At 38.0% G+C, this 24,338-nt stretch overlaps 5 protein-coding genes and 1 long non-coding RNA gene across 7 annotated transcripts; 3 read left to right on the forward strand and 3 right to left on the reverse strand.

Moving 5' to 3' along the window:
- Positions 1–7,633: 7,633 nt before the first annotated feature.
- On the forward strand, positions 7,634–14,271 carry LOC129774638 (protein nessun dorma). Of its 2 annotated transcripts, XM_055778454.1 has the most exons (4): positions 7,639–9,309; positions 9,371–10,430; positions 10,487–10,896; positions 11,445–14,271. In XM_055778454.1, exons 1-4 carry the CDS (start codon positions 9,040–9,042, stop codon positions 11,457–11,459), a joined length of 1,755 nt encoding a protein of 584 aa, XP_055634429.1. In that variant the 5' UTR covers positions 7,639–9,039; the 3' UTR covers positions 11,460–14,271. The 2 variants fall into 2 exon arrangements, with proteins under 2 accessions (XP_055634428.1, XP_055634429.1); XM_055778453.1 differs by lacking the exon at positions 11,445–14,271 and having other exon boundaries at positions 7,634–9,309; positions 10,487–11,361.
- A 2,069-nt stretch (positions 14,272–16,340) lies between these two features.
- Positions 16,341–17,104, reverse strand: LOC129774650 (uncharacterized). Its single transcript, XR_008742744.1, has 3 exons — positions 16,848–17,104; positions 16,514–16,782; positions 16,341–16,449 (listed from the first exon to the last, which is right to left on the reverse strand). It is a non-coding gene; the product is annotated as an uncharacterized LOC129774650 (long non-coding RNA).
- Positions 17,105–17,723: 619 nt separating this feature from the next.
- LOC129774648 (transcription initiation factor TFIID subunit 13) lies at positions 17,724–18,442 on the forward strand. The gene is made up of 3 exons (XM_055778468.1): positions 17,724–17,923; positions 17,979–18,157; positions 18,217–18,442. The coding sequence occupies exons 1-3, from the start codon at positions 17,882–17,884 to the stop codon at positions 18,395–18,397; spliced, it is 402 nt and encodes a 133-aa protein (XP_055634443.1). The 5' UTR covers positions 17,724–17,881; the 3' UTR covers positions 18,398–18,442.
- On the reverse strand, positions 18,385–20,274 carry LOC129774639 (protein O-glucosyltransferase 2-like). The gene is made up of 3 exons (XM_055778455.1): positions 19,955–20,274; positions 18,688–19,894; positions 18,385–18,629 (listed from the first exon to the last, which is right to left on the reverse strand). The coding sequence occupies exons 1-3, from the start codon at positions 20,131–20,133 to the stop codon at positions 18,510–18,512; spliced, it is 1,506 nt and encodes a 501-aa protein (XP_055634430.1). The 5' UTR covers positions 20,134–20,274; the 3' UTR covers positions 18,385–18,509.
- An 807-nt stretch (positions 20,275–21,081) lies between these two features.
- LOC129774643 (cAMP-dependent protein kinase catalytic subunit beta-like) lies at positions 21,082–22,845 on the forward strand. Its single transcript, XM_055778460.1, has 3 exons — positions 21,082–21,322; positions 21,380–21,775; positions 21,831–22,845. Exons 1-3 carry the CDS (start codon positions 21,095–21,097, stop codon positions 22,320–22,322), a joined length of 1,116 nt encoding a protein of 371 aa, XP_055634435.1. The 5' UTR covers positions 21,082–21,094; the 3' UTR covers positions 22,323–22,845.
- On the reverse strand, positions 22,297–23,663 carry LOC129774646 (uncharacterized). Its single transcript, XM_055778466.1, has 4 exons — positions 23,600–23,663; positions 23,185–23,425; positions 22,961–23,131; positions 22,297–22,899 (listed from the first exon to the last, which is right to left on the reverse strand). The coding sequence occupies exons 2-4, from the start codon at positions 23,410–23,412 to the stop codon at positions 22,465–22,467; spliced, it is 834 nt and encodes a 277-aa protein (XP_055634441.1). The 5' UTR covers positions 23,413–23,425; positions 23,600–23,663; the 3' UTR covers positions 22,297–22,464.
- Between the last annotated feature and the right edge of the window lie 675 nt (positions 23,664–24,338).

A 24,338-nucleotide genomic window follows, 5' to 3' on the forward strand; every position in this document is an offset into this window, starting at 1 on the left:
AAGACAGTGGCAATAGATGTTGGTTTCATCGATGGGGAGCCACTGACCATATCAGGACTACAGATAGCAGAGGAGGTTAAGGTGCATGGCATTATTTTTGCTTACAACAGAATCCTACCAGCGATGAAATACAAAGAGTATATTTGGATCAAATTGCCAAGAGTGCCAAAGTGGAACGGAACCACCCGGGTCTAAACTGGAAGCAAATTTGGTTACACATTTCAACGAGAAAACTGTCATCGAACCAGCGCGGTCATCTCTATTATTTTGTGAATGAGAAGATTGCGCATCGAAAGTTATTGAACACCATCGGGCGTGCAAGTGATCAAAATTGTGAGCGCTGCATCGCGTTGAAGCACAAGTTCAGCGAGTGCCCTCGAGTAGCTGCGGCATGGATGCACATGCAACGAAGATGTACTACGACACTCGGCGTATGGCAAAGACTTTGCCGATCTTTTGCGACCGGTATTGATCAACATTGCATCATCAATGAAAACTGAATTATTGAAATTATTCATACAGTATACGAACTACATGAATAATAATAATGATAGTGTAATCGATGTGAGTGAGCTTGAATTCATTTTTAATTGTAATGAATTTTGACCTGCGATGTAAATATTATAAATAAACAATATTTTATTAATTAAAAAAAACAGGGAGTGGGTTATATCTATGGTACAACCGCAAGGGTGACGTAGGACTATCATTGATTTGGTGATCATTTGTTTGATGCTGAATCTGAACCCACAAAACCAAATATATTTGGTCGCAGTATTATATGGATGAAAAACATGAAAATAAACTCTTTCGCTTGAATGTAATTTTCAATTCCAAGGGAAGCTGGCAGATTATTTTGCAGCAACTATCACATCTTTCTGGATTCTACTCGATAACCAGCAAACGAAAAGAGTTGCGCGCTTGTATGCGGTGTGTGAATGCGTTTCACCACCAGAATATCGCTTAAATATGCTTTATGTCCGTGAGAGAAGGTATGGTTTACGATGGCAATTTGGAAGGCAAACTAGAGGCCAATGAACTCTCTGAGTTTGAAACTTTCAGCGACTGAGCAATAACCGATTAAAAATTATATGATTTTCGCGATGCTAAACATTTTCCGTTGCGCGCGCATCCTATATTGGATACGGAAATATTCTACTGATGGGGAAGAATAATCTTCAAAAGCTTTCCTGCTAACTGCACTTGATTGAATAATCACAAAACCAAATGTATTTGGTCGCAGTATTATATGGATAGAAAACATTATAAAAAACTCTTTCGCTTGAATGTAATTTTCAATTCCAAGATGTATTCTGCATATGGAATAGAGTACTAGAAGATATTAGCAACTTTTAGACACGGACACTGGTGATGGACAGCGATTCAAGTTTAAACATATTTAGTTTTCAGGTTTTGAGTCTTGAGCTCGGGTCATCCATCGAGTGACAAAATAAAGGATCGATTAGTGAAAATTGTACACGCGATAAGTCACAAACATCGCTGGTTTTTTTTCTATACGTTCTCGTTCTCCAGAACCGAAAATAGAGAATCTCTCTCATCTGCCTTGGAATACGTTTGATTAACAACGCAATGTTTCGTCGGTTCGAGAGATTCTAAAGAGTTTTCTCGGTGACCTTTTCAGGTCAGAAAATGTTGAGGGAGTTTTCTCGGTTGCAGAGAGTGACCTCGGCCCAAAGATAACCTCTGCCGGTGCAGTTGGTAAAATATTAACAATACGCGGTATGAATAGCAAAATCGTCGGTTCGACCGATTTTGGAAGAGTTTTACCGGAAACCTTCTCAGGTTGGAAAGTTCTATTGGAGACCTCAGGTTGAAAAATATGTCGTCGGCTCGAGAAATGTTTATGAAGTTTTCTCAGCGACCTTCTCATGATGTCTAAAGATAATCTAACTCGCAGCGATTCTTCTCAGACCTTCTCCGGATACCCGAGAACATCCTCTGTCGTCGTGACAAGATTGGAAGAATACCGAAGTACTATGCATGGTGAATATAGAAATGTATGGACATTATTTTACATTTCGAAATTCACCACGTCAGAATCAGTCAGAATGCACGCGCTTTTCAAAATCACGTTTCGTCGAATGGTTGAGAGTTCGCGTTTTCAGAATCACATCACTCACCACAGTGAATCTCGATTCTTCTTAACCCTTCCCACTAACAACTATCCTTCCCATGATAATCACTAGGGAACCACGCTATAGAGGCGACCCTTCTTGTCTTCGGGCGGCGATTATCATACTAACATTCCTTCCCTTCCCCTGGTGACTGTAAGGACGAGAGCGGCGTCGTTAATGACTATTTTAAGTTTGAATCATCGAAACATGCACAATGAGAATGGTTTACTAGTCCCAAACACCATCCAGTGTGTTCTTTTTATAATTTCGCTAATTCAGGTCAATCACGGAGAGCAACTACGAAATGCTCAAGCTCATTCGCAATGTTCGTACAATTACTCGTTCATCATCAGGAGATAGGATTCGTTTGCGTCCTCTACCCGAGAGATTTTTCATGGTTCCTTCGTATTTCCACTTGGTTATGATTTTCTTTACTGTAGAGATGGGCAAACCGTTCACGAACGGTACGAACGAACTAGTTCGCCGAAAAGAGTGAACGAACGGTCGTTCTTTTTCAAAGAACGGTAATTCTCCCCACGAACTGATTGCGAGCGAACGGTTTGTGAACGAACTGATTCCGAAAGAACGATTTGCGAGTGAACTGTTTGAGAGTGAACTGATGGAGAGTGAACTGCTTGTGAACGAACTGATTCAGAACGAACTGTTTGCGAGTGAACTGTATGGGAAAGAACTGATTGAGAGTGAACTGTTTGGGAACGAACTGTTTGAGAACGAAGTGTTTGCGGGCGAACGAGTACAGCTGAACTGATTTGCGCTGGACGGAATGGACAAATATAACGAGAACGTTTGTTAGGAAAATAAAACGATATTGTCATGATGAGCAAAATGCATCCAACGCAGGGTTTGTTTCGTTAATGTATACTCAATTTTGTGTTAAAAATTAAATTAGATTTTCGTAGTTTTAAAAGCAAAACTATATATTTCCAATTACATGTATTCTTTCAATTCCGCGTAACATTCATATATTTCCTGATTATCAGAAAAAAAATCTAGGGGAAGCTGGGGCGATTCATGAATTAGGTAAACATAAAATCTTATAGTGAGGGCAAAGTTTTTTCGTTGCTTTCAATTCATTGTTTGGCCTATTGCGTATACGTGTTATCGTGATTGTTTGTATGATTTATTGTTAGTGAAAATCGCTGCTGATTTTTCCCCTAAATGAACATTATGAAATATGATCTTACATGGAACCTGTGTGTTGTCCAAAAAGAGAATATGAAAAATTGCACATATTTTGTGCACATCAAATTATTACATAAACTTTTGTCGACCGACAAACATATTTTCACATACAGTTTGCGACTTTTAAAGAAGAAGCAGCTTATCTTTCTCCACAAAATTTCAAAAATAGAAATCCCATACGTACACTATCCAATCCAACGATATCAATTAATAGCTGTCTATTGATGTTGGGTTCCAGCTAACATTCTATGTTGTTCTTAATACCGCTGAACGAAAGAGCGAAAGAACGGTTCAAAAGAACTGATTCACTTAGATGAACGGTTAATGGGTGAACCGTTCATCAAAGTGAACTGTTTTGCCCATCTCTACTTTACTGTAGAGAGGGTTCCTCCGACAGTAGCTGCTGTTTCCTGCAATATATTTCCTCGACAAGTCTCACTTATTATCATTATACGTGTAACATTATCTTTTTCTTTCCTCTTACTTGCCATTCTGATGAAAACTTTTTCAAACTTCTACAAAAAACAAAAACCAACACTACCCAAGCAGTGGTTTGGTGTTGACGTCACAAACTGACGAAAAATAGTACACTAATTCGCAAAGATTTTTGTAAAAAGGTTAATTTGTTTGGAAAAATTTAAGGTGCACCCCAGGGTACGTTTATGAAAAGGTAGTCTGGACTGACTAGCGCATCAATAGTAGCCAAGGCGCGTAGAAGTATATCCTAAGGTGGGCCAACTTGCTAAAACCACTCTTCAGCCATCTTGGAAATCTACTGTGTTTTGTTTGTAAACAAAACACAATACGCTTGTGCCGGAGCTCGCTCGTGATCAGTCTGTCTCTTTCACGCTTCAAGGAAATAATTCCCCTTCTGCTTTCTTCCGTACTGTTTTCATATACCGCTCCCCTAACCAACTTAGTGACGAAACGGCCTCACCTAGTACCATAGACCCGTCTTGATAGTAGCGAGGCTGTAACGTGTTATGGCGGGTTTACATTAGGGAGATCTATAGCTATAGATGGATTTATTTTACGTGAATATAGGTGTAAACGGGTGAGAATAAATATGATACACTTATTCGAGGTATATATAACTTGAATAAATTCAGCATATGTAAACGCTTGTGAATTTCTCACTGGTGAGAAATCACTAAAGTTGGATGCAGTTCTACTTCAGGTGAATAAATTCACCGAAAATATGAATATATTCATTATAGAAGTTCATGCTAGTGTAAACAGTTGATGCGATTTCTAAAAATCTCATCATATTTCTTCACATGAATATATCACTAGTCTAAACCCACCCTTAGCTTTGCAAGTATCATGGGATGGTATAATAAATTTGTCTAAATGAGTTTATTTCTATTTTATTTTAGCTTAATGTACATATTCATTCATTGTAGCGTAAAGATAATCCAAATAGGTTTTTTTTTTCTAATCAAAAACTAGGTGAAATTGTGGTTCGGCAATTTGAATTTTAGCTTCCTGAAGCTTTCTGTAGTTCTTCGATATTTCTTGTCGCAGTGCTTGAATTTAACTATCATAACCGCCCGAATTGCTAGGTTTCTCATTAGAGATGTTGATGGTGCTGCTCCTGGTTTTCTTTGACGGAATATCCTTCTTGGGATAGTCATGTTTCCTCCCATTAGAAAACCGGGCCGATTCTGCGGATGTTACGGATGTTTTTAATGGATTCAACTTTTGCTTGATGTCAATCAAGACCTTTCGACGAGCCTTCCGGTTTTGATTTCCCGAGGTATGAGAATCGTTGGCCTTGCTGACAGTAGGAACAGCTAAAAATAAACAGTTGTGTGTAATAATTGTAACTATAATATGGATTTGTTCAAATTTACCTATTTGTATTAGTTTTCGACGATATTGTACTTCCAAGCCATCGATATGAATGAAACAATCTGGACTGAAGTAAAGCGAGCAAATGTACATGTTTTTAGTATTGCTGTTTTGGTCCTGTCCAAAGAATCGAAGCCATTTCTTACGAATAGTCACATCCCTTGGGGATCGATGGAATGATAATTTGTGGGATATGTTTTCATAATTCGAGTTGGACTCGAGCCCGGGTATCAATGACCGAACGCTCACGCATCCGGGTGCCACACATCGAGACATAGAGTTATCTGAAAATAGAAATATGTTATACAGGTAAACTTCGATATAACGTACATTTCACTTTCAAAATTGTACGTTGTATCGAATTGTACGTTATATCGAAGCATAATAAAGTACTCACAAACGTAGTCTATAATACTTTATTGTGTTGCTTTTTTAGTAAAGTTAATGAATAACTTCAATCAGAAGACGAAACCAGCCTTTTTCATGATGTTTCCCTTCGTACTGTTGATTAAAACTTGATTCATTTAGAATCTGGAATCACAAAACCAGCTGTATTTCGGGATTGATTGAAGGTACAAAACTTGTTAAAACAAGTTCAAGATGGCACCCGGAAAAATCGCATCACAATACAGATAATTAATTGTTCTATCAGAAAAAAAATTTTTCCTTTACACTTTAGAAATGTGTACGTTATATCGAGTGACGTTATATCGAGGGTACGTTATCACGAGGGTACGTTATATCGAAGTTACCCTGTATATATTCCTCCGCAATCGAGCCGCCATAAAAATACCACTTTAAAAAACAACACAGAAACAACCATCCTGGGTACTAGTTCCATTATTTTAACTTTAATGGCTCACTAACTCATATATTTCACGTATTATTGACGTATTTTCAAATAAAAAGTAGCAAAACACGTAATATTCGCAACAAAAAAAAACACTTGTTATGAATTGCTTTGCGATCGCTGCTTTCCGCCAAAGCTAAGATGTCATAGTTGAGAGTGTATAAGTGAATCGTGTCGGACACACTTCGAGTCCAGGATACCTTCTCATAAACGTACCCTGGTTGTACACTCAATTTTGCGATGCTGTTAGCAAAACTGTTAGCGGCAAGTCCGATGGGAACGATACCGATTCATTAGTTGGTTCAACTCGCTTCACAAGAAGTCTCCGCGTTCGCCTACCAGGCAAGACGCACCCAGTGGAGGATAATGACGACCAGCGAGATGGGAGTTGAGGGAGTTACTTATAGCGAATTCGTTTTTGTTCAGTTTCAACCCCAGTTCCAACCTAACTGCTGTCAAAACGTTTTTATTCACTCAGTTTCGCACTAGGTTCAACTCGAAAGCTTTTTGGTTCGCACTGGGATGTTTCACGGGTTTGCACTCGGGTTCACCAATACAACTATACTGAACTGTCATGTTCCGAGTATTGTTTCAGAAAATCTAAAAATAAAGACTATGGGAATGGAAAACCTGTTGCTTTTGCTTTTGTATTAATTAAACCGTAAACCAATTCGGATTCTGATTTTGAAGAGTATAGTCGCGTTGACGGTATTAGGCTTCGTGTACTTTTATTGTGAGGCGAAAATAATTATGGGTGTTCATGTGAAATAATCATGCTTTTAAAATAAAAATTATGAATGAAAATTTACTTTTACGTATCGAATATGTATTTTATGTCATGAAATAAGAGGTTTTTTTTCGAAATTGCAAAAACATATTCAACGAAAACTGTCTGATGACGATCTTATATTATAATGGTAATTATTTATGAAACAGGCAGAAAATGCATCGACAAATGGTTAAGTGAGTGTCAGGACTACATGTGTTAGGTAATCAAACAACATGAAGTAAAAATTTTCATTCTAATTTTTATAATTTCACACTGCACTTGGTCCTTCTGATCTGATAGAGAATAATTTATCTCCCAGCACAAATATCGCCACCAGACATCTGCACTATCCTTTTGTCATCGCAAATATAAACAAATCGGACTATATTCTTTCGCTCGTTGTCAGTTACTCGGTTGCGAGTAAACGTCAAAGGATCCGAAGAATTACGAACGCACCCATACCACTAAATTTGGCATTTGATTTGCATGTATAGGGCGCTTGCAGCGTGCATATGTATTAGTGATTTGTTGGGCAGGCAAAAGAGATCGCTGCATAGGATTAATATGGATCGACACGATTGAGCTTTGTTTAAATAATTATTTTAGCGAAATAGTTATAGAAATTACGCGCTACACTATATTAATAACATGCGAATATATGTTTCTTTACATAAAAATATTTACTTTTAGCGCCAAAGCCATATAGGTTGCGTTGTTTTCTGTGTATTAGAGATAGGAAATTGCGTTAAGTAGGGGGGGAGGGGGTCCAAAATCCGGATTTTTAGCGTTACGTAATTTGTGCACGACGTCTAAGTCATTTTTTCTATATGCATGAGGACTTTTTGCATGAATGAGTTTGAAAAAAGCGAACGAATGACATCTTGAGACAAAAGCACTACTTTTTTGAACGATATTTTCGGCCAATAGTTAGAATTTCATGGAAATAAAATCTCCCAAAACATCACATACGCTATCATACTGAACGGTTCAGTCACTAACCGTTCATCTAAGTGAATCAGTTCTTTTAAACCATTCTTTCGCTCTTTCGTTCAGCGGTATCAAGAACAATAAAGAATGTTAGCTAGAACCCAAAAATTAATAGACAGCTTTTCATTGATATCGTTGGATTGGATAAGAGATTTTTTGTTTCGTGCGGGATTTATTTTTTTTTGTAATTTGGTGGGGAAAGATAAGGTGCTTCTTCTTTAAAAGTCGCAAACTGTATATGAAAACATTTTTATCAGCCGACAATAGTATATGTAATAATTTGATGCGCACAAAATATGTGCAATTTTTCATATTTCCTGTTAGGACAAAACACAGGTTCCTTGTAAGATTCTGTTTCATAACGGTTCATTCAGAGAACAAATCCAGCAGCGTTTTTTTTTCAATTCCCACTAACAATCAATCATACAAACAATCATGATAACACGTACACGCAATAGGCCAAACAATGGATTGGAAGCGGCGAAAAAATAATTTCTCAACTTGCCTTCACTAGATGATTTTATGTTTACCTAATACATGAATCGGCACAGGTTCCCCCTGATTTTTTTTTCTGATAATCAGGAAGTATATGAGTGTTACATGAAATTAAAAAAAAAACATAAAATTGGAAATAAAAAAAAATTTTGCCTTTAAAACTACGAAAATGTAATTTAATTTTTGACCCAAATTTGAGTATACATTAACTAAATAAACCCTGCGTTACATGCGTTTTGCTCGTAAATGACAGTATCGTTGTATTCTTCTTATAAACGTTCTTGTTATATTTATCCCTTCCGTCCAGCGCAAATCAGTTCAGCTGTACTCGTTCGTTCGCAAACAGTTCGCCCGCAAACACTTCGTTCTCAAATAGTTCACTCGCAAACAGTTCGTTCTGAATCATTTCGTTCTCAAAAAGTTATTTCATAAACAGTTCGTTCATAAACCGTTCCCTCGCAATCAGTTCGCGGCGCAAACAACCGTTCTTTAAAAAAGAACGACCGTTCGTTCACTCTTTTTTGCGAACTAGTTCTTTCGTACCGTTCGAGAACGGTTTGCCCATCTCTAGTTTGGACCTAACCCATTTCAAAAACGAATTCGTTATTTGTATGAAACTACCGAAGGGCGAAATTGTCAAAATTCAAAAGTCTTCTACTGGAGATTTCGCATCCGTTGAAATTGATACATCGCGCACCATTCGCTCTATAACCATTTTCCCGACCACTTTGTTTTGGGTTTTGTGAAGTATGTATAGTAAAACGCAGTCGCTTTATAGCCCACAAATGGAAGTCTTTGAATTTGACAAAACTAAATGTGAACGGCTTTTGGAGATTTCTAGCGTTCTTCGTTCCGACGAGCTGCAGATACCGACCTCGTCCGTACGCAACGAGTGGGCCAACTTCATCGAAGAGACAATCGAGCCCACGGGTTGGCAAGCAGTGTGGCGAATTTCTAGAGCCGTATGTGAAGATTTGTCAGTCCAATTTCCTACCGCTCCGCACGGAACAGTCGAGCAGGTACTGTGTCGATCGCAAATTTGAAAAGGTTTATCTCTATGTCGATTTGTTATTGTTAAAGGTGTTATTCGACGAATTGAAGGCTATTTTTGTGATAGATTTTACCCAGGATGAGGAATTGCAATTATCGGAGAAACAAATAGTTTCGCTGGAAGAACTGTGGCCTACGAGAGAACAAGAAAATGACGCACTTAACGTTGACCAAACGGCGAATTGTATCGATCAGCTGAGGTTCTTTTATCAGCATGTTTGGATGCCTTGGGATAACGATGTTGATGATACGGACATCCTTTCGCTGCAGAAACACATTGATGCTAGAGTTCAACTTCATTTTGATATTGAAAGTGGAACCATTTCAAACAGACTATCATCGCATGTATTGTCATTAATGGCCGAAGCGAACTACATTCACAAGAAGAAAGAGCTGCTCGAACTAGGCATTGAAGCGCATGAAGATGAGGAGATATTTGCTGCAGAAGATGCTGAAATAGTGAATAAATTGATGCAACTTCATCTACGAATGAACACAATTAAGAATGAAATAGAAGTATTGGAAAACCCGGCGATGCACAAGTTATACGAAAAGGTTCACTTTACGTCTGAAGAAAAAGGAAACGTTGATAGCGTCTATAGCGATCGATCGGTTGCAGAAGCGTTTATTGTGACCCACATCGGAACGCTGGAACAGCAGCTCCGGTATTTGAGCGAGGCAAAAGCAATGATTGGTCGGGACAAGATCGTTCACATCTGTGACTCCCTCCAAGGAGTTCTGAACCGATGCAAACATTCAGTTCAACTTTACCTGCCTCCCGGCAAGCACACGATCAAGTTTTTGGAGTATCTCAACAGTGGAGGTGCAATGGTGGGTGTTAGTTCAGGTCGGTTCGTACAGGCCCCTGAGAAACAAATGTTTGTGATGGAGGAAAAAGTTATAGTTGGTTCAAAGGACGACGATAGCATCCTGCTAACCGTGGATGGAGATTATTGTTTCGAAAATATTACGCTGGAATGCGCTAACGTCCGGACTGGGGTATTGATCAAAGGTGGTAATGTCACATTCCGGAATTGTTTTCTCAATGGGGACCCAAAATCTTCTACAAAACAAGGCGTTGTTGTGTTCGGTGAGTATTTCAATGCACACACAACTGAAACTGGAACTGAAAATTCTTACTTGCAGGTAATTCAACAATTTGTTTTGAGAATTGCGTTATAAAAGGCTTCTCAACTGGGATTTATACCAATCAACATAGTGAGATTCATCTCTTACACAGTACCATAGAAGACTGTATCAACGGCGTCAATGTGCTGCAAGGATGTCAGATCAACTTTGATTCATCAAAAATAGTAAACTGTAAGAGCTATGGGGCAATCCTAGAAGTCGACGAACCTGTGGATGGGTTCCGCCTACTCTGCAACGATTTCAATAAAATCAATAGGCAAGAGTTCAAGTTCCGCGGAAATTGCGAGTTCAACAACAACAGGAAAGCGGATTTCATCATATCTAATGGAAACAATGCTGATTTCAATAGCTCTTGCTACGTTGATCAAACAGTCCCAGAAGGCTCGTGCCAGTTTGGCTCAAACAGTGTAAGTGTATCTCATTCTAATAAAGCCGACATTTCGGATGAAGACACTACACTTTCTAAGACACGGGCTGTACCGAACCCAGCGACTTATCACGACATTGACAGTGTTGAATTGGATATTAATTTTGACGAACATCTGAGTTTGAAGGAGGATGAAAGCGATGGTTTTGTCGACGAGGGTATTATCGAGGAACAAGATTTGTCTAGCTTGAATTCTGATGAATCACGAGAGATCTATTACATAGCCAGCGCTGAGGATAATACCCTTTCGTCAGTTTATTCATCGGAAGATTCGGTCATTGTTATAGAGATTGATGATTCGGTGATAGAGATAGACTGATAAGAGAAATTGTTGTTTGGTAGCGTTTATATTATGGTTTACAAATGTTTATCAACGTATTCATGGCGTATGGATTTTATTTTTCCGTGTTTTATGACCAATAAATTAACAAAGTTCAATAATCGCCGACTGAATTTTGAAATCCGCAGTGGGATGCTTTTCCAACTGTTCTAAATGTGATAATCAAATGTTTACTCTTCTCTTTTCAGTGGATAAAAGCATAGATCGAAATACATTGGACTATCCCTTTGCATTACCAGACATCACATTCGGAAGTATCAGTTTCCTGGAAATTTTATCGCAGTGTAAATTGTATACACTATCTGATACTGTGCCTTACAATCGGAAGCATGTAATTGTTGGATTGGAAATAGGTAAGTAATTCAGATCGTATACCAGTTCAATGCTTAAATGCAAATGTAAATAAATATATTTTATGAGCCGCGTTGCAATCGCAATGTCGGGATAGCAGTAAAAGCCAACACCTATAGTGATGTTACGTGTAATGAAAAAAAAAACTACTTGAAATGGTGAATTTGAAACGAAAATATATGATAATATAGTACAAAACGTCAACACGTCAAAACGATCAACTACTTTTACGAGATCTTACGTATTGTGTGCTATAGTGTGAGAGCAACCCCGAAATCCCTTTGGAAGTTTATAAACGACCGGAAAATTCTAAAAAACAGGAAGTGAGTTATATCTGTGGAATAACCGCAAGGTTGACGTAGGACTATCGTTGATTTAGTGATCATTTGTTTGAAGTTGAATCTGAATCCATTTTGAATGAATGAATAAATGAATACTTGTGGGACTTCGAAAACATGAGCGTTATATTGGAGGCACAAGGTTTTATGCATCCAATATTGGATACGAAAATATTCTACTGATGGGGAAGAATAATCTTCAGAATCATTCCTGCTAATTGCACTTGATTAAAAAATCACAAAACAAAATGTATTTAGTCGCATTATTATATTTTAATGTTTTTAAAAAAATAATGACATTAAAATTGACGTAGTCCTACGTCAAAAATACCACTAAATAGACGTTACCAAGAAGTGAGCGCCAGTACGTCACGTGTTTTCGTTGTTCTTTCAAAATGTGTCAAGTAATAACTCATTATATTTGTCTGAAACCTACCCGAACAGCATACCGCATTATTATCTGTACGTGTCCCGAATTAATTTCTTGCTCCATGAGGCTACAATTCATCGATGAATCAAAAGACCCCGGTCCTGTTCTACTGCCTCCGCACTTTTCCACGCTCTGCAAATGTGCCTCAATCACCCCAACTAATTAGGCTGACCAAACATACCGTTTTTAACGGGACAGTACCCGTTTTTGATCTATTTTGATTGTCCCGTCTTTTTATCAATATGTACCGTATTTTGAGTATGAAGTATAGAATAAAAAAATATTTATTCCAATGTCATTATTTTCAACACATTTATTGGAATGAATATCAGATTGGAATTTAGATTTAAAATTATACTCAGTGATTTGATATTTGTGTAGAACAATTGAAAAGTTTTTGTGATTTCACCGGTGAATATTATACAAAATTGCCTGAGCATAGTATCACACGATTCTTTTCGAGAGGCTTAGTGTTTTTGACGGATTTCAATCCTTTTTTTTCACAAGATAAATGTATTGTTGTACTATATGATCTATTTGGAAACCCGTGGCTTTTTTTAGCAAGAAACCGGATAGTTATCTTTCGAATATTTATTGATGTTGTTGAGGGAGAATGTTGCAGGAGTTGCTGTTAATTTTTCATTAATTTATTAGAATTCTAAACATAGAGAGGATGAAGTTTTTTTTATCAGTGAGTTGCAAACTATTTTAAAATACTAGTTATAGCAAATGAATATAGGAGACTAAATTTCTTGAAACTGAAGACTTTTACGATACTGCTATTCAAGCTATTTTAAGAAAAACACAGTAGAATTAATGGATTTTTTTCAAGTCCATTCCGGAATGGTCTGAGTTTCCAAGTAGCATTAGTGAAAAACTTCCTATTCGTATAGTTGAAAACATTTCGTTTAATGAGTGGAAACTGATTGAAGGAATTAAAATTGATTAGATAAACAGGTGGAGCAAAGATGCCGTACCAATTATGCGTCATCAGGCGCAAATATTTTCAGAAATGAAAAACAAGTTTCTAGAGTAAAAGGAATTCGTGAAGCTGACTGATTATTTTTTGTGTCTACCTGGTGATACCGCACCAGTCAAAAGAATTTTTTCTACGAGGAACAATATGTGGACAACGAAAAAGTTACGATTCAAAATAGAAACCGTTAAAGCTATGATAATTGTCAAACAAAAAATGTATCTGAAATGTGACAAATTTTATGATAAGATTTCCAAAAATCATAATCTCCCTTGTAAAGTCGCTTCGTAATCGAAGGAATCTTTGTTATAGAGAACAAAACTAGTACATCTAAGAATGTTTAATTGCTTGGTTTTATTCTTGGTATCATTCACTCAAGAAAATTCTTCAGAAAATATTTTAATCAATATACATAAAAATGAATCCCCGAATGTGTTGCTTATCGCTTAAAACTTGAGAGCAGAGATGTAATGTGATGTCAATGGTTTTTCCTGGAATAACGTACTTCTATACATAACTATATAAATGAAAATGAATCACCAAATAAGTTCAGAACTCGCGAACGGTTTATTCGATTTAAGTTGTTTTATTTTGTTGTGTTCGTCTCCACCCGTATATGCTAAGGCGAAAAGATGTGTTGAAGGAGAATGGAACAATTCTGAAAAAAATAATTCTCGTATATTCTACAGTGATGTTTTAGTTCAATTGAAATTCATTTTTTCTGGCTTACGTGTTCCGTTTTCAATCATGAACTATTTGGTCACCCTACAATCAATAAATCTGGCTCCCTAAATGATGTAGAGAGATATCGAGGGATCTCAATTCACTACTACTTGCCGAAAATATTCGAGTGCATGGTGCATGATGTAACTTATCAGTCTACCAAATGCACCATCATAGATATCTATTCTTCTGGATAAAATGAAGAAGCTACAGCAATTCGACGCTGTCTATGTTGTCTTTACCAAAGCTTTCCACAAGGTACTGCACGTCTTGGCAGTTGAGAGAAGAAATTTGATTTTGGGCACCCATATTAAAAATCGTGCGTGGCTAGGTAACGTCTTCATTAAAAAAATGGACTTCAGATGGTGAAACGAAGACAGATAATTATATATTGTTTGATAAATTTCCCATGGAAGCTTATTATATTAGCTTACTTGCAACAAAATCTACGCCGTTACAAGCGGCCTTCCGGCAGTTAACCGGAACATTCGCCATGGCGCACGAAAACATGCATGTAGTTCTTTCTGTTGGCAGTGTAAAGAAGGGGTGACATTTTATGTACGCCGCTACTGTTTCTGAAGAGCTGCCAACTTGACAGGAGAAAAATAAAATGAGTGATACGTTTTCTTTCATTCCATTGTATACCATCGCGAAACATAGGGCCCTATTATAGAAATCGAATCGAGGATTCGATACAATCACTATCAATATCACACCGAGTGAAATTTGGAATTATAAAAATCGAGGAAAATAGCTCGATTCGTTACTCTGCTCGAATGTCAGTGGCGAAAAAAAAAATATTCTGAAATATTCTGAAGCGAGTTTGAAATGTTTCGCAAAGCACTATAGAAAGGATGCCAAATCTTTTTTTGAGACATCTGCTATGAAAATTATAAATATCTGTATTTCCAAAGGACATTAATATGGTTATGTTTTGGAGAAAACTGATATTCGCTCAACGAATGAAGCTTAATAGGCGTAAGGGATGCATTATCTATTTCATTTGTGATAAAATTGACAGAATGGAAGAATTTGCTTTACAAAAAATATAATTGGCGGAAAATGAACTTTTCATAACTGCAATCTATGAAATTCCGTGAGTAGTCACGTGTAAATTTAACTTTTTTTAGAAAAACGTTTTTTTTAAATTTAATTCTTTTAATTAATTCAAGCATGAGATGATTGGTTTGAGCTTAGAACTAGCATATGTGAAGAACAAGATTCAATCAGATTTTCATTCCCTGCTTTATGATATATTACGTCAATGCGCGTGATTGTAGTAACATTCTTTTCTTTCAAAGGGGATTGGTGGTAGAGTGTTTGAAGTATAAAGGACATTCCATATAAAGATTCAGAGTTGAGAACATCTGTTTCGTTTGTTAAACGGTGACAATAATAGTAATATTACATTAGCCTGATATATATATTGAAAACATAGAGAAGACACTTACTTTTTTGCCATTCTGAGCCAAGGCGCATGGTTGGTCCCAGTCCATTAAGTTTCTAACTGAATTTCTCTCACTTTTCATTAACCGTGATTCCAATTGAACTGCCTCCACAAAAGCCTCGAGTAATGTCTACATTCGCTTTCATAAGTCCAACGAGCCGTTCAAACTAGTAATGATTCGTTTTTTCTTCTGTCCACTCATTTTCAGCCACTGAAATATGCGCTGGAAGTAAATTCTGCATTGTAAATTTTAACATGATGAATATAAATGACACTTACCTTGTAGACTGTTCTGGCAGCACCGGAAAACAAATACTGATCAAAACAAACGAACGAGTCAACACATACAACAAAAACGACAATCAAACCAAAACAAACTGCTCGAAAAATTATGACAGTTATACCGATAGCTATCACTCGCTCAATGCTATCGAATTGCTCGGTTTCTATAATAGTAAAATAGAGCTAACGAGCAAAATTCCCACTCTACATTGTTGTGTCGAATTGGTCCCAACAAACGGTGTCGACAACGATACCGATATCGTGCCATTTTGCAACGATTTTGTCGACCTACCCTTCGTATTCGACAACCAATTTCGAGCCAAACCTGTGCCAATCTGGCACCGCGTCGACCGATTGCAGTACTGCTCAACCGTTTTTATGGCTGTGTGTTTTCAAAAAGTTTAATGTTAAGCAAAAAAAAAACAAAAAATTGCGTTGTTTACAAATATATAAATTCATACAATTGTGCACTGTTGATGTATACTATTCGCAGCGATTATACCGTCATCAGTAAACTCCCGTCAGCTACAAATTTCTTCATCGGAATCGCAGTCGGCTCAATTATTTTTGTCCCTTTCGTTCCTTCTAGCAGACACACCTAACTTCGTGGGGAATCATGACTGTTGAGATGGATGAGTTTTTTATTCTGAAATGAAATTAAGAGATCAAAATTCATATCATAAGTTAAAATTAAAACCAGTCATACTTACGGGTATTCAAATTGGTTACGTTCGTGTTGAAGTTGTTGTTGGTGATTATGGTGAGATGAGCGCTTTGGTCTGATCCCAAAAACAATACTTTACTGAAGCTGCAAACTCCGTTTTCATTCCATTCAGATCACCGCTATTCTTTCATTTTCATTTATACATTTCTGCTGTTGCTGCTGCTTTCCTTCCTTTGACGCGATATATCAACAAAGACTAGCTGCGTTCACCACAAATTTCGCCTGTATTTTGTCTCCGTGTTGTTGAATTTGTTACTGAAGTTAATCAAGGAAACATAATTTATATTTTATAATTAAATATCAAAATTATCCTTACTTACAAAATTTAGTTCTCGATTCTCTGTTATATTTTGAATGACAATTTAGAGAGAAAGAGAAAAAGCAATCTCTACAGTGATGCCGTTTCGCTCAGTACCAAAAAATTGCATACAATTATAGTTCAACTATAGATAGTGCAGCCTGCGGGGGGTAAGGCGGAGGTAGATTCCAGCACTTTTGTAGCATGTTACTTCGTTTCGGTCGACATCGGGCCAATGACTGCTCGATTATGTTTGGAACTGGGTTCTTATCGCCTCGATTTCTATAATAGGGCCCTATATTTATTGGAAGAAATCTGCACAATTAATTCAAATTACATATCATAGTTTTAATATTCAAAAAAAACAATACTTCATTAAAACTGGTATTCGCAGTCTTCAAAGGCGAAGTTTTCCCCAAAAATTTAGTTCATATTAATTATAAGGTTTTGAAAATAATAAAAACATAAAAACAATGAATAGAAACCAATTTGTGTTTGTTTCCGGATGTTTCCAGCATTGTGTTAATATTAAATAACTAACAATCTGAATAAAAATGTTCAAACGGAATCTTTAACGAAGAAGTATCTACTCTCTCAACTAATATGTTTTATTGAGGTTAGCATAAACACCATGTGTCAACCAACCAACCGATGAAAGTGTCAGTCATCGGTGACTGACGTGGCCGTCAACGTGTTAATCCATTGCGCCATCCTAGACCAGCTGGCGGGCGCCTTGGAATACCTACGCTGGCGACCGGTAGACCGCGGACTACCGTTTGGTCATTCCTGGTATACGGGAATAAATCCAAATTATCATTTTCCTGAGTGTACATCAATAATTTTCAGATTTATCCGTGCAATTTATTCAATTGCTAGGAATTCCATTTCAGTGTGCATATTCTCCGATTTGACATTCAATCACCTCTTTTGTTTGTGTTGTGTACAAAAACAGGAAAGTGAAAAGCTGGAGATGAATTTGTCGTGTTGTGGTTTTTCATTTTTGTAACAATATAAAAAGCAATATTCTGTTGTTCTATTCATTGAATTTAAATAAAAATGGCCGCTAATCCTCCGGAAGAAACTTTCGATCAAGGAGAGGTAATTTTCAAGTTAAAAAAATTATGCAAATGAATAATGTCGCTCATTTACGCAGTTCGATGAGGATGACTTGGGTGAGGTCCAGATTGAGGCCACTGCCGGTCGGAAACGACTCTTCAGCAAAGAACTACGATGCATGATGTACGGTTTCGGAGATGATCAAAATCCGTACACAGAAAGTGTCGATCTGCTGGAGGATTTGGTTATTGAATTCATCACCGAAATGACACACCGGTTGTAACCACATTAGCTGCACTCAATTCCCTCTCTAATGGGTAATATTACAATTACAGAGCTATGGAAATTGGTCGAACTGGACGCGTTCAGGTGGAAGATATTATCTTCCTGGTTCGAAAAGATGCCAGGAAATATTCCCGTGTAAAAGACCTGCTAACGATGAATGAGGAATTGAAACGTGCAAGAAAGGCCTTCGATGAAATCAAATATGTTGGGGCAGAAGCTAAGCTTAAGTAAACTTTATTCCTTTCTAAAATAAATTATATATATAGTGCATCTAAACATTAAAATGTTTCTTGTTGAGCGAGGTACTCGTAACGGGAATTTCTATATCCATCAAGGAACTAGACTAGAGTTCATCGTGACTGGTACTGTCCTTCAATTCACACCCACATTGCGTCTCTGTTTGATCTGCCAACTCCATATTTGGCAGGACCTCTATCGAACTAACAATATAGTTTGCATATTGCTGAGAAAAAGGATAAATGTGAGTATAGAGCATGACGAAAAAATAGAAATAAAATCACCCTAAACAGATTCCCATAGTAACACAAAATTGATTTGGGAAGTAAGTTTTCCTCAGCAAATATTTTAGCATTGTTTCGAATCTCCAACATGTTTTCCTCCATGCTCTTGGCTTGTTCAATGCTTTGAATGAGATCAGACAAATCCTTCTTAATCGGAATATATTGCACTCCGCTCTGTAATTTACTGTAGAAATGTTCATAGTATTTTGAATCTTGTTTGAAAACAACGGAGGATCCGCCAAGCAGATAGGGAAATCGGTAGGATGCCACAGTTCCATCCACGTTAATCTGGTATTTGTAGTCGAAGAACTCGAAAAAGGAGATGTGGGCCACCTTCGGACCGTATATCTTTTCCTCGTCCGGGAAGAAGAAGAAATTGGTTAGAGATGCATTTACCACGTCCGGGTTGCTTCGAGAGATACCGACCAGATCGAGTCTCTCCCTTCGAGAGTCACGCCCACGCCAAAATCCTTTGGCAATTTTTTGATCCCATGGAACACCCTTTCGCTGTATCGAAAGCATATCGAGCGATACGCGATTCATAGCTTCCAGTGAGGACTCGACGATGTCGTAGGTGGGCATTACAATGTCAAACGAATCACTACTTCCACACCATGAAAAAATCGGATAAGGCCCGGTAGTTCTACGCTGACCACCTTTGGTGACCAGTGGCCAGTCGCCTAAATTAACGAATAATTCCATATCGGGCAGAAATGTCTTTCTGGTTAATGAAAGTAATACGGCATCCATGTACATCTTGAAGCCAGTGTAACGACCGTAACAAGTCCGATAGACATTGTTATTTTTCACAACATAATTGCACAGTGACACACTTCCCGGTTTGTCATATTGATGAATTATTCTTGGCCTCAAGCTGGAGAAATTTACGGATTTAAACGGTATCAAGTCGCTATCGATTTGCGAGTCACTCGCTGGGCAGCCTATCTGGTCAACCCAATCATCCAACAACGATTGAGGACAGTAGCAATTCTCGGGGTACAACTTGCCGGCAAATTGATAGGGAGAATTCCCGAGATGTTGTTCTCCATGAATCACTTGAATGCTGAGATCCCAGCATGTCTCCATCAGTTTGTATCGGATCAAAGCCGACCCATCGAATCGGTCGATTTGCTCGAGCTTGACGCGGCATTCGCCGATTCGTGATTTTCCCGTAAATATAATGCGATACTTGACATGCTCTGTGATACTGAAAAATGGTTAAGGATGTGGAATCGTTAGAGTGACTAGACAAAATATAAACTCTCACATCTCATTGTTTGCATATCTGGGTTCGATGAAGAAATATCTAGCATGTAACGGGATTCTGTCGGCATGCTCAATACCTGGACCCCACACCCGAGTCCGAGTGGCATCGAGTACTTTTTCGCCCTGGATGAAGTACGGGTGCTGTATTAGCACAAATAACAAGGTGAAGACTATCTTCATCGTAGCAATTAGTAAGCCGACTTCGCACTAAAACACAAACTTTACCCTACAACAATGAAAAACTGTAAATCTGAGATTGACGCATGTATTTGTGCATCGAAAGGGGTAAACTCTCAATTTCAAGCTCATTCAACCATGGCGGTGTTTACAAACAAACTGTTTAAAGAGAAGAAATAAACGAGTGTATACAGCGTCGGTAATGCAGATTGAGCAGATAATAAGGGTCCACCAAATTATCACGTGGAATCTAAATTAACATGCCCATAGGGCCGATCTCGAAAATGTGAACAAAGTATTGCATTTTTTTGTTTGAGAACAGGTCTTTCAATTTAATGCATCCGTTTCCAAATCCGAAGCATCCGAAGTTCCAAAATATATACACTAGGGTGCCAATGAAAAGGTTCATCTCGAATTTAAAAAAGTTACATAAAAAAAAATCAGTTCAATCGGCCTTAAGGGAGAGTGGTGCAAAGCGGTCAAAGTAAACCGGGGGGTTCCGATTTTTTTTATGCCAAATGTCATATAATTGCATGAAGCACGACGGTATTCGATGTTCAAATTATACATCACTGGCCAGTGAAAACACTCGTCATCTGAGCTATTCTGGAATCTTTATTAATTAAAAAAGCTTCAACAAAAAATGCTGGAGAGTTGAACGTGTGCTATTGACTTATATGATCGGTAGTCAGAGAGAAGCTACGTTTGGTATGTCTTGGTCGCTTTCGCAACATGTGGTCCATCGTTGTCACATGCCAATATTGATTGCGGCCGTTTGCCTTTTAAGGAATCGCATCATTTGCATTCGATAGCTTCTTCCAAAATGCAAATCATCCTGACTATTCACGATCTCTAAACATTAAACGAAGAACGTTAGCCAATTCCAGCAAATTAAGCAAGCCATGCGCGCAATTATCAATACTGTCTTACATTTTCTGATTTCTATCGAACGGTTACTCACGAGATGTCCACTACATTAGCTTCCACAAGAACGCTTTCGGTCGTCAAAGCATCAACTTCGACACGAAATGTGGGAAAAAAGTTCTCCAGTAACAGCGATTTCAAGCAAATACTGAATCGTCTGAAGGTTGAATTCGACAAAAAGTACAACAACCCAAAGGCGTCCACCAACGTGGGACTCAATGAGTACGACGTGCTGAAAACCCTCGGAACCGGAGCATTCGGGGTTGTGGTTTGTATTTAGTTATGCGTTTTGTGGTAACATTTTGCAATCAAAGACGACTTTCAGAAACTGATCCGCCAAAAGGACCCCGAGCAATACTTTGCACTGAAAATACTTTCGAAGGAAAAAATTATCCGACACAAGCAGTTACAGCACACTCTCAACGAGAAACGAATACTGCAGAGTGTGGCATTTCCATTTCTGGTAAACCTAGAGAGTTGCTATAAGGACAATTCCTTCATATACCTGGTGATGCCGTTTATCTGCGGCGGAGAGATGTTTTCACTGCTAAGAAAGAATAAACGTTTTGGAGAGGAGCAATCGAAATTCTACGGAGCTCAGGTTCTTCTGGCCATCGAATATCTACACCACATGAATTTGATATACAGAGATTTGAAACCGGAAAATATTCTTATCGATTCAAAGGGGTATGTGAAAATAACAGATTTCGGATTCTGCAAGGTAAGACAGATTGTTTTTTTTCTCCTCAAATTGCACAACTGAACGGTTGGTTCAGTTGATTAGGGATCGAACCTGGACACTTTGTGGCACCCCAGAATACCTAGCACCGGAGATCATCCAAGCGAAGGGCTATGGGAAAAGCGTGGACTGGTGGTCATTCGGTATTCTATTGTTCGAAATGATGGCCGGATATACACCATTCTACACTCATTCCAACGATCAGATGGTTATGTTCGAGAAGATTTGCAAGGGAAAATTCAAATTTCCTTCCAGCGTTGGTGGAGACTTGCGTAACTTGGTACAGAATATAGTGCAGGTTGATCTGACGCGAAGATTCGGGAACTTGAAGAACGGACCCAATGACATCAAGCAACACGCATGGTTCCGTGGCACTAACTGGATTGGATTAATGAACGCAGAAGTTACTGCTCCGTTCATCCCGAAGGTTGGCGGTCCAGCCGATACTTCCCACTTTGATATATACGATGAGCTTGATATGAAAGTGGCATCGAAATGTATGTTCATAAAAGAATTTGTTGATTTTTGATCTGCTCTGATAGTGCGAGTAAGTTTATTGAAGAAATAATAATTTATATAACGTTAAATAAAAGAGAAATTCATTTATAAGGTCTTTTCAAAAGAACAATTCATACCGTGTCATATGCTGTTATGTTTGAATCGTAATATTTTCAATACTGCGGAATCTTCAAGCTTATGGCTCTACCAAACCTTGAGGTAATTTTTCTCATTGCATTTTCCGGCTTACCAGTATCGGTTCTACACTTAGGCAACTTTTTCTTAAGCTGACGTTTTAAACCGAATTGTTTCTTGCTTGGACGCCCTCGTGTCGGCACTGATCGAGGATCATCATTGATAACCAAGCGCCGCATATTATCAATAACGCCGGTCCCGGTATCATTTTGTTTGGCTACATTATTAACATCCGTTGTATATTTTGTGATGGGATTGACCAAAACATCGATCATTTTGTGCTCGTCATCGGAAGTTGGGTTTGGTGTGTTAGGAGGAGCAGCAGTTTGCACATTGTAGTAGCTTCTATTTGGAACCACGGAAAGACAATCGCTATTAATTACCTCAGGGTGCTCGGAGCCGATGTGACGATCCTGTGAACAAGTTTCTTTACTGTTCTATTGCTAATAGTCTAGTACATTCGTTATATAATACCACATCATTCCGCGATTCAAAAACGGCAAAGCAAACCTCACAGAATGGTTTCAAGTGAAACTTCATGTGAGTGATCATACTTAGCCGCGTATGCATAGCGTATCTGCACTTGTTGCAGAGAAATTTTGGGCCCCTTTTATCGTTGAGATTCATTTTATTCTGTATAATATTCTGCAAGAGAGAGCCAAATTATAAACAGTATCAATCGTTTGTGTTTTACGTACATAGAATGAATCCTTCGGGTTCGATTCACAACCTTCAATCTCTCTGGGTTTATCAATTTCATCATTTCCAGCGATGCTTTCATTTGTCTGCAGATACGAATAATTTATGTTCGTATCGTAGACAAATCGGAAATTGTCCTCCAATCTTTTGCAAGCCTTGGAAGCAAGATGGTGATTCCAAATCATTCCAGTTTTGTTGGCTCTTCTTCCACTTGCACTTCCGGGCATTTTTACAATTTTGCTGTTGAGATACAGAAACAGAAAATTATCGAAAGTACCGGAATGGCAGTGGTTGCTTTAATTTCATGAATATCGTTCATTTGTTGCACAATTCAACAAAAGCGAATTTATTGTTGATATCAATCAATGAATTTGTAGTAGGCATGTTAATAAAACAAAACTAACAGAATTATACCGTTTGTTAACACAGAGATTATACACTTGAAACTTGAAAAGTACGCTTGCTTTGGTTGCAAAGAACCGTTATCTTGGAGAAGTCATTGACAATGACGCAACTAGTCTTGTACTACAACTTCTAGTACTTCAATAATACTGAAAGCAAAGATGTTGGATATACAGTAGAACCCCGATTTTCCGCGGAATAGTCTGGCTAGGCCAACGCGCATAACGAAAATCGCGGATAACGCGATAAAGGACTAAAAATGAAGTGCAAACCCAGAATAAAGATATTTCAACGCGAAAACTATGTTTTATTAATGTAGAAATCATTAAGGTGAAGGTGGAAGGAAGCCACAAATGGTTGCCCCAATGGTGCTCATTTCATCCATCTGCCTTCCTCATCCCTTGCCCGAAAATCAATAATTTTGCGAAACAGTGTGAAGAAAATTATCATTTAAATACCAATAATAAGGGTAAATAATGGACTCTATTCCAGAATACGGCCGCGGTCACTGATGAATCAGTCGAGTCGTCGTCTAGTTTGTATGGATGTGTTAATTGAAAACATCGGTATCTCTTTGTTCCGCTTCCGCTTTAACGGAAATAGTCATTTGTTTCAACAAAGCATTCTTACATATATCTGTAATGCAGCAAAATAAAATTCAAGCCCGAGCTGTTCGGTCGCTGAAGCCCAAGTTTCTAGAATGTCGAATCTGTCGTTGACTCCTGTACAGCGCTATCTTTCGCGTTCCTCC

The sequence above is a fragment of the Toxorhynchites rutilus genome, chromosome 3 (assembly GCF_029784135.1).
Source record: "Toxorhynchites rutilus septentrionalis strain SRP chromosome 3, ASM2978413v1, whole genome shotgun sequence".
NCBI lineage: Eukaryota > Metazoa > Arthropoda > Insecta > Diptera > Culicidae > Toxorhynchites > Toxorhynchites rutilus.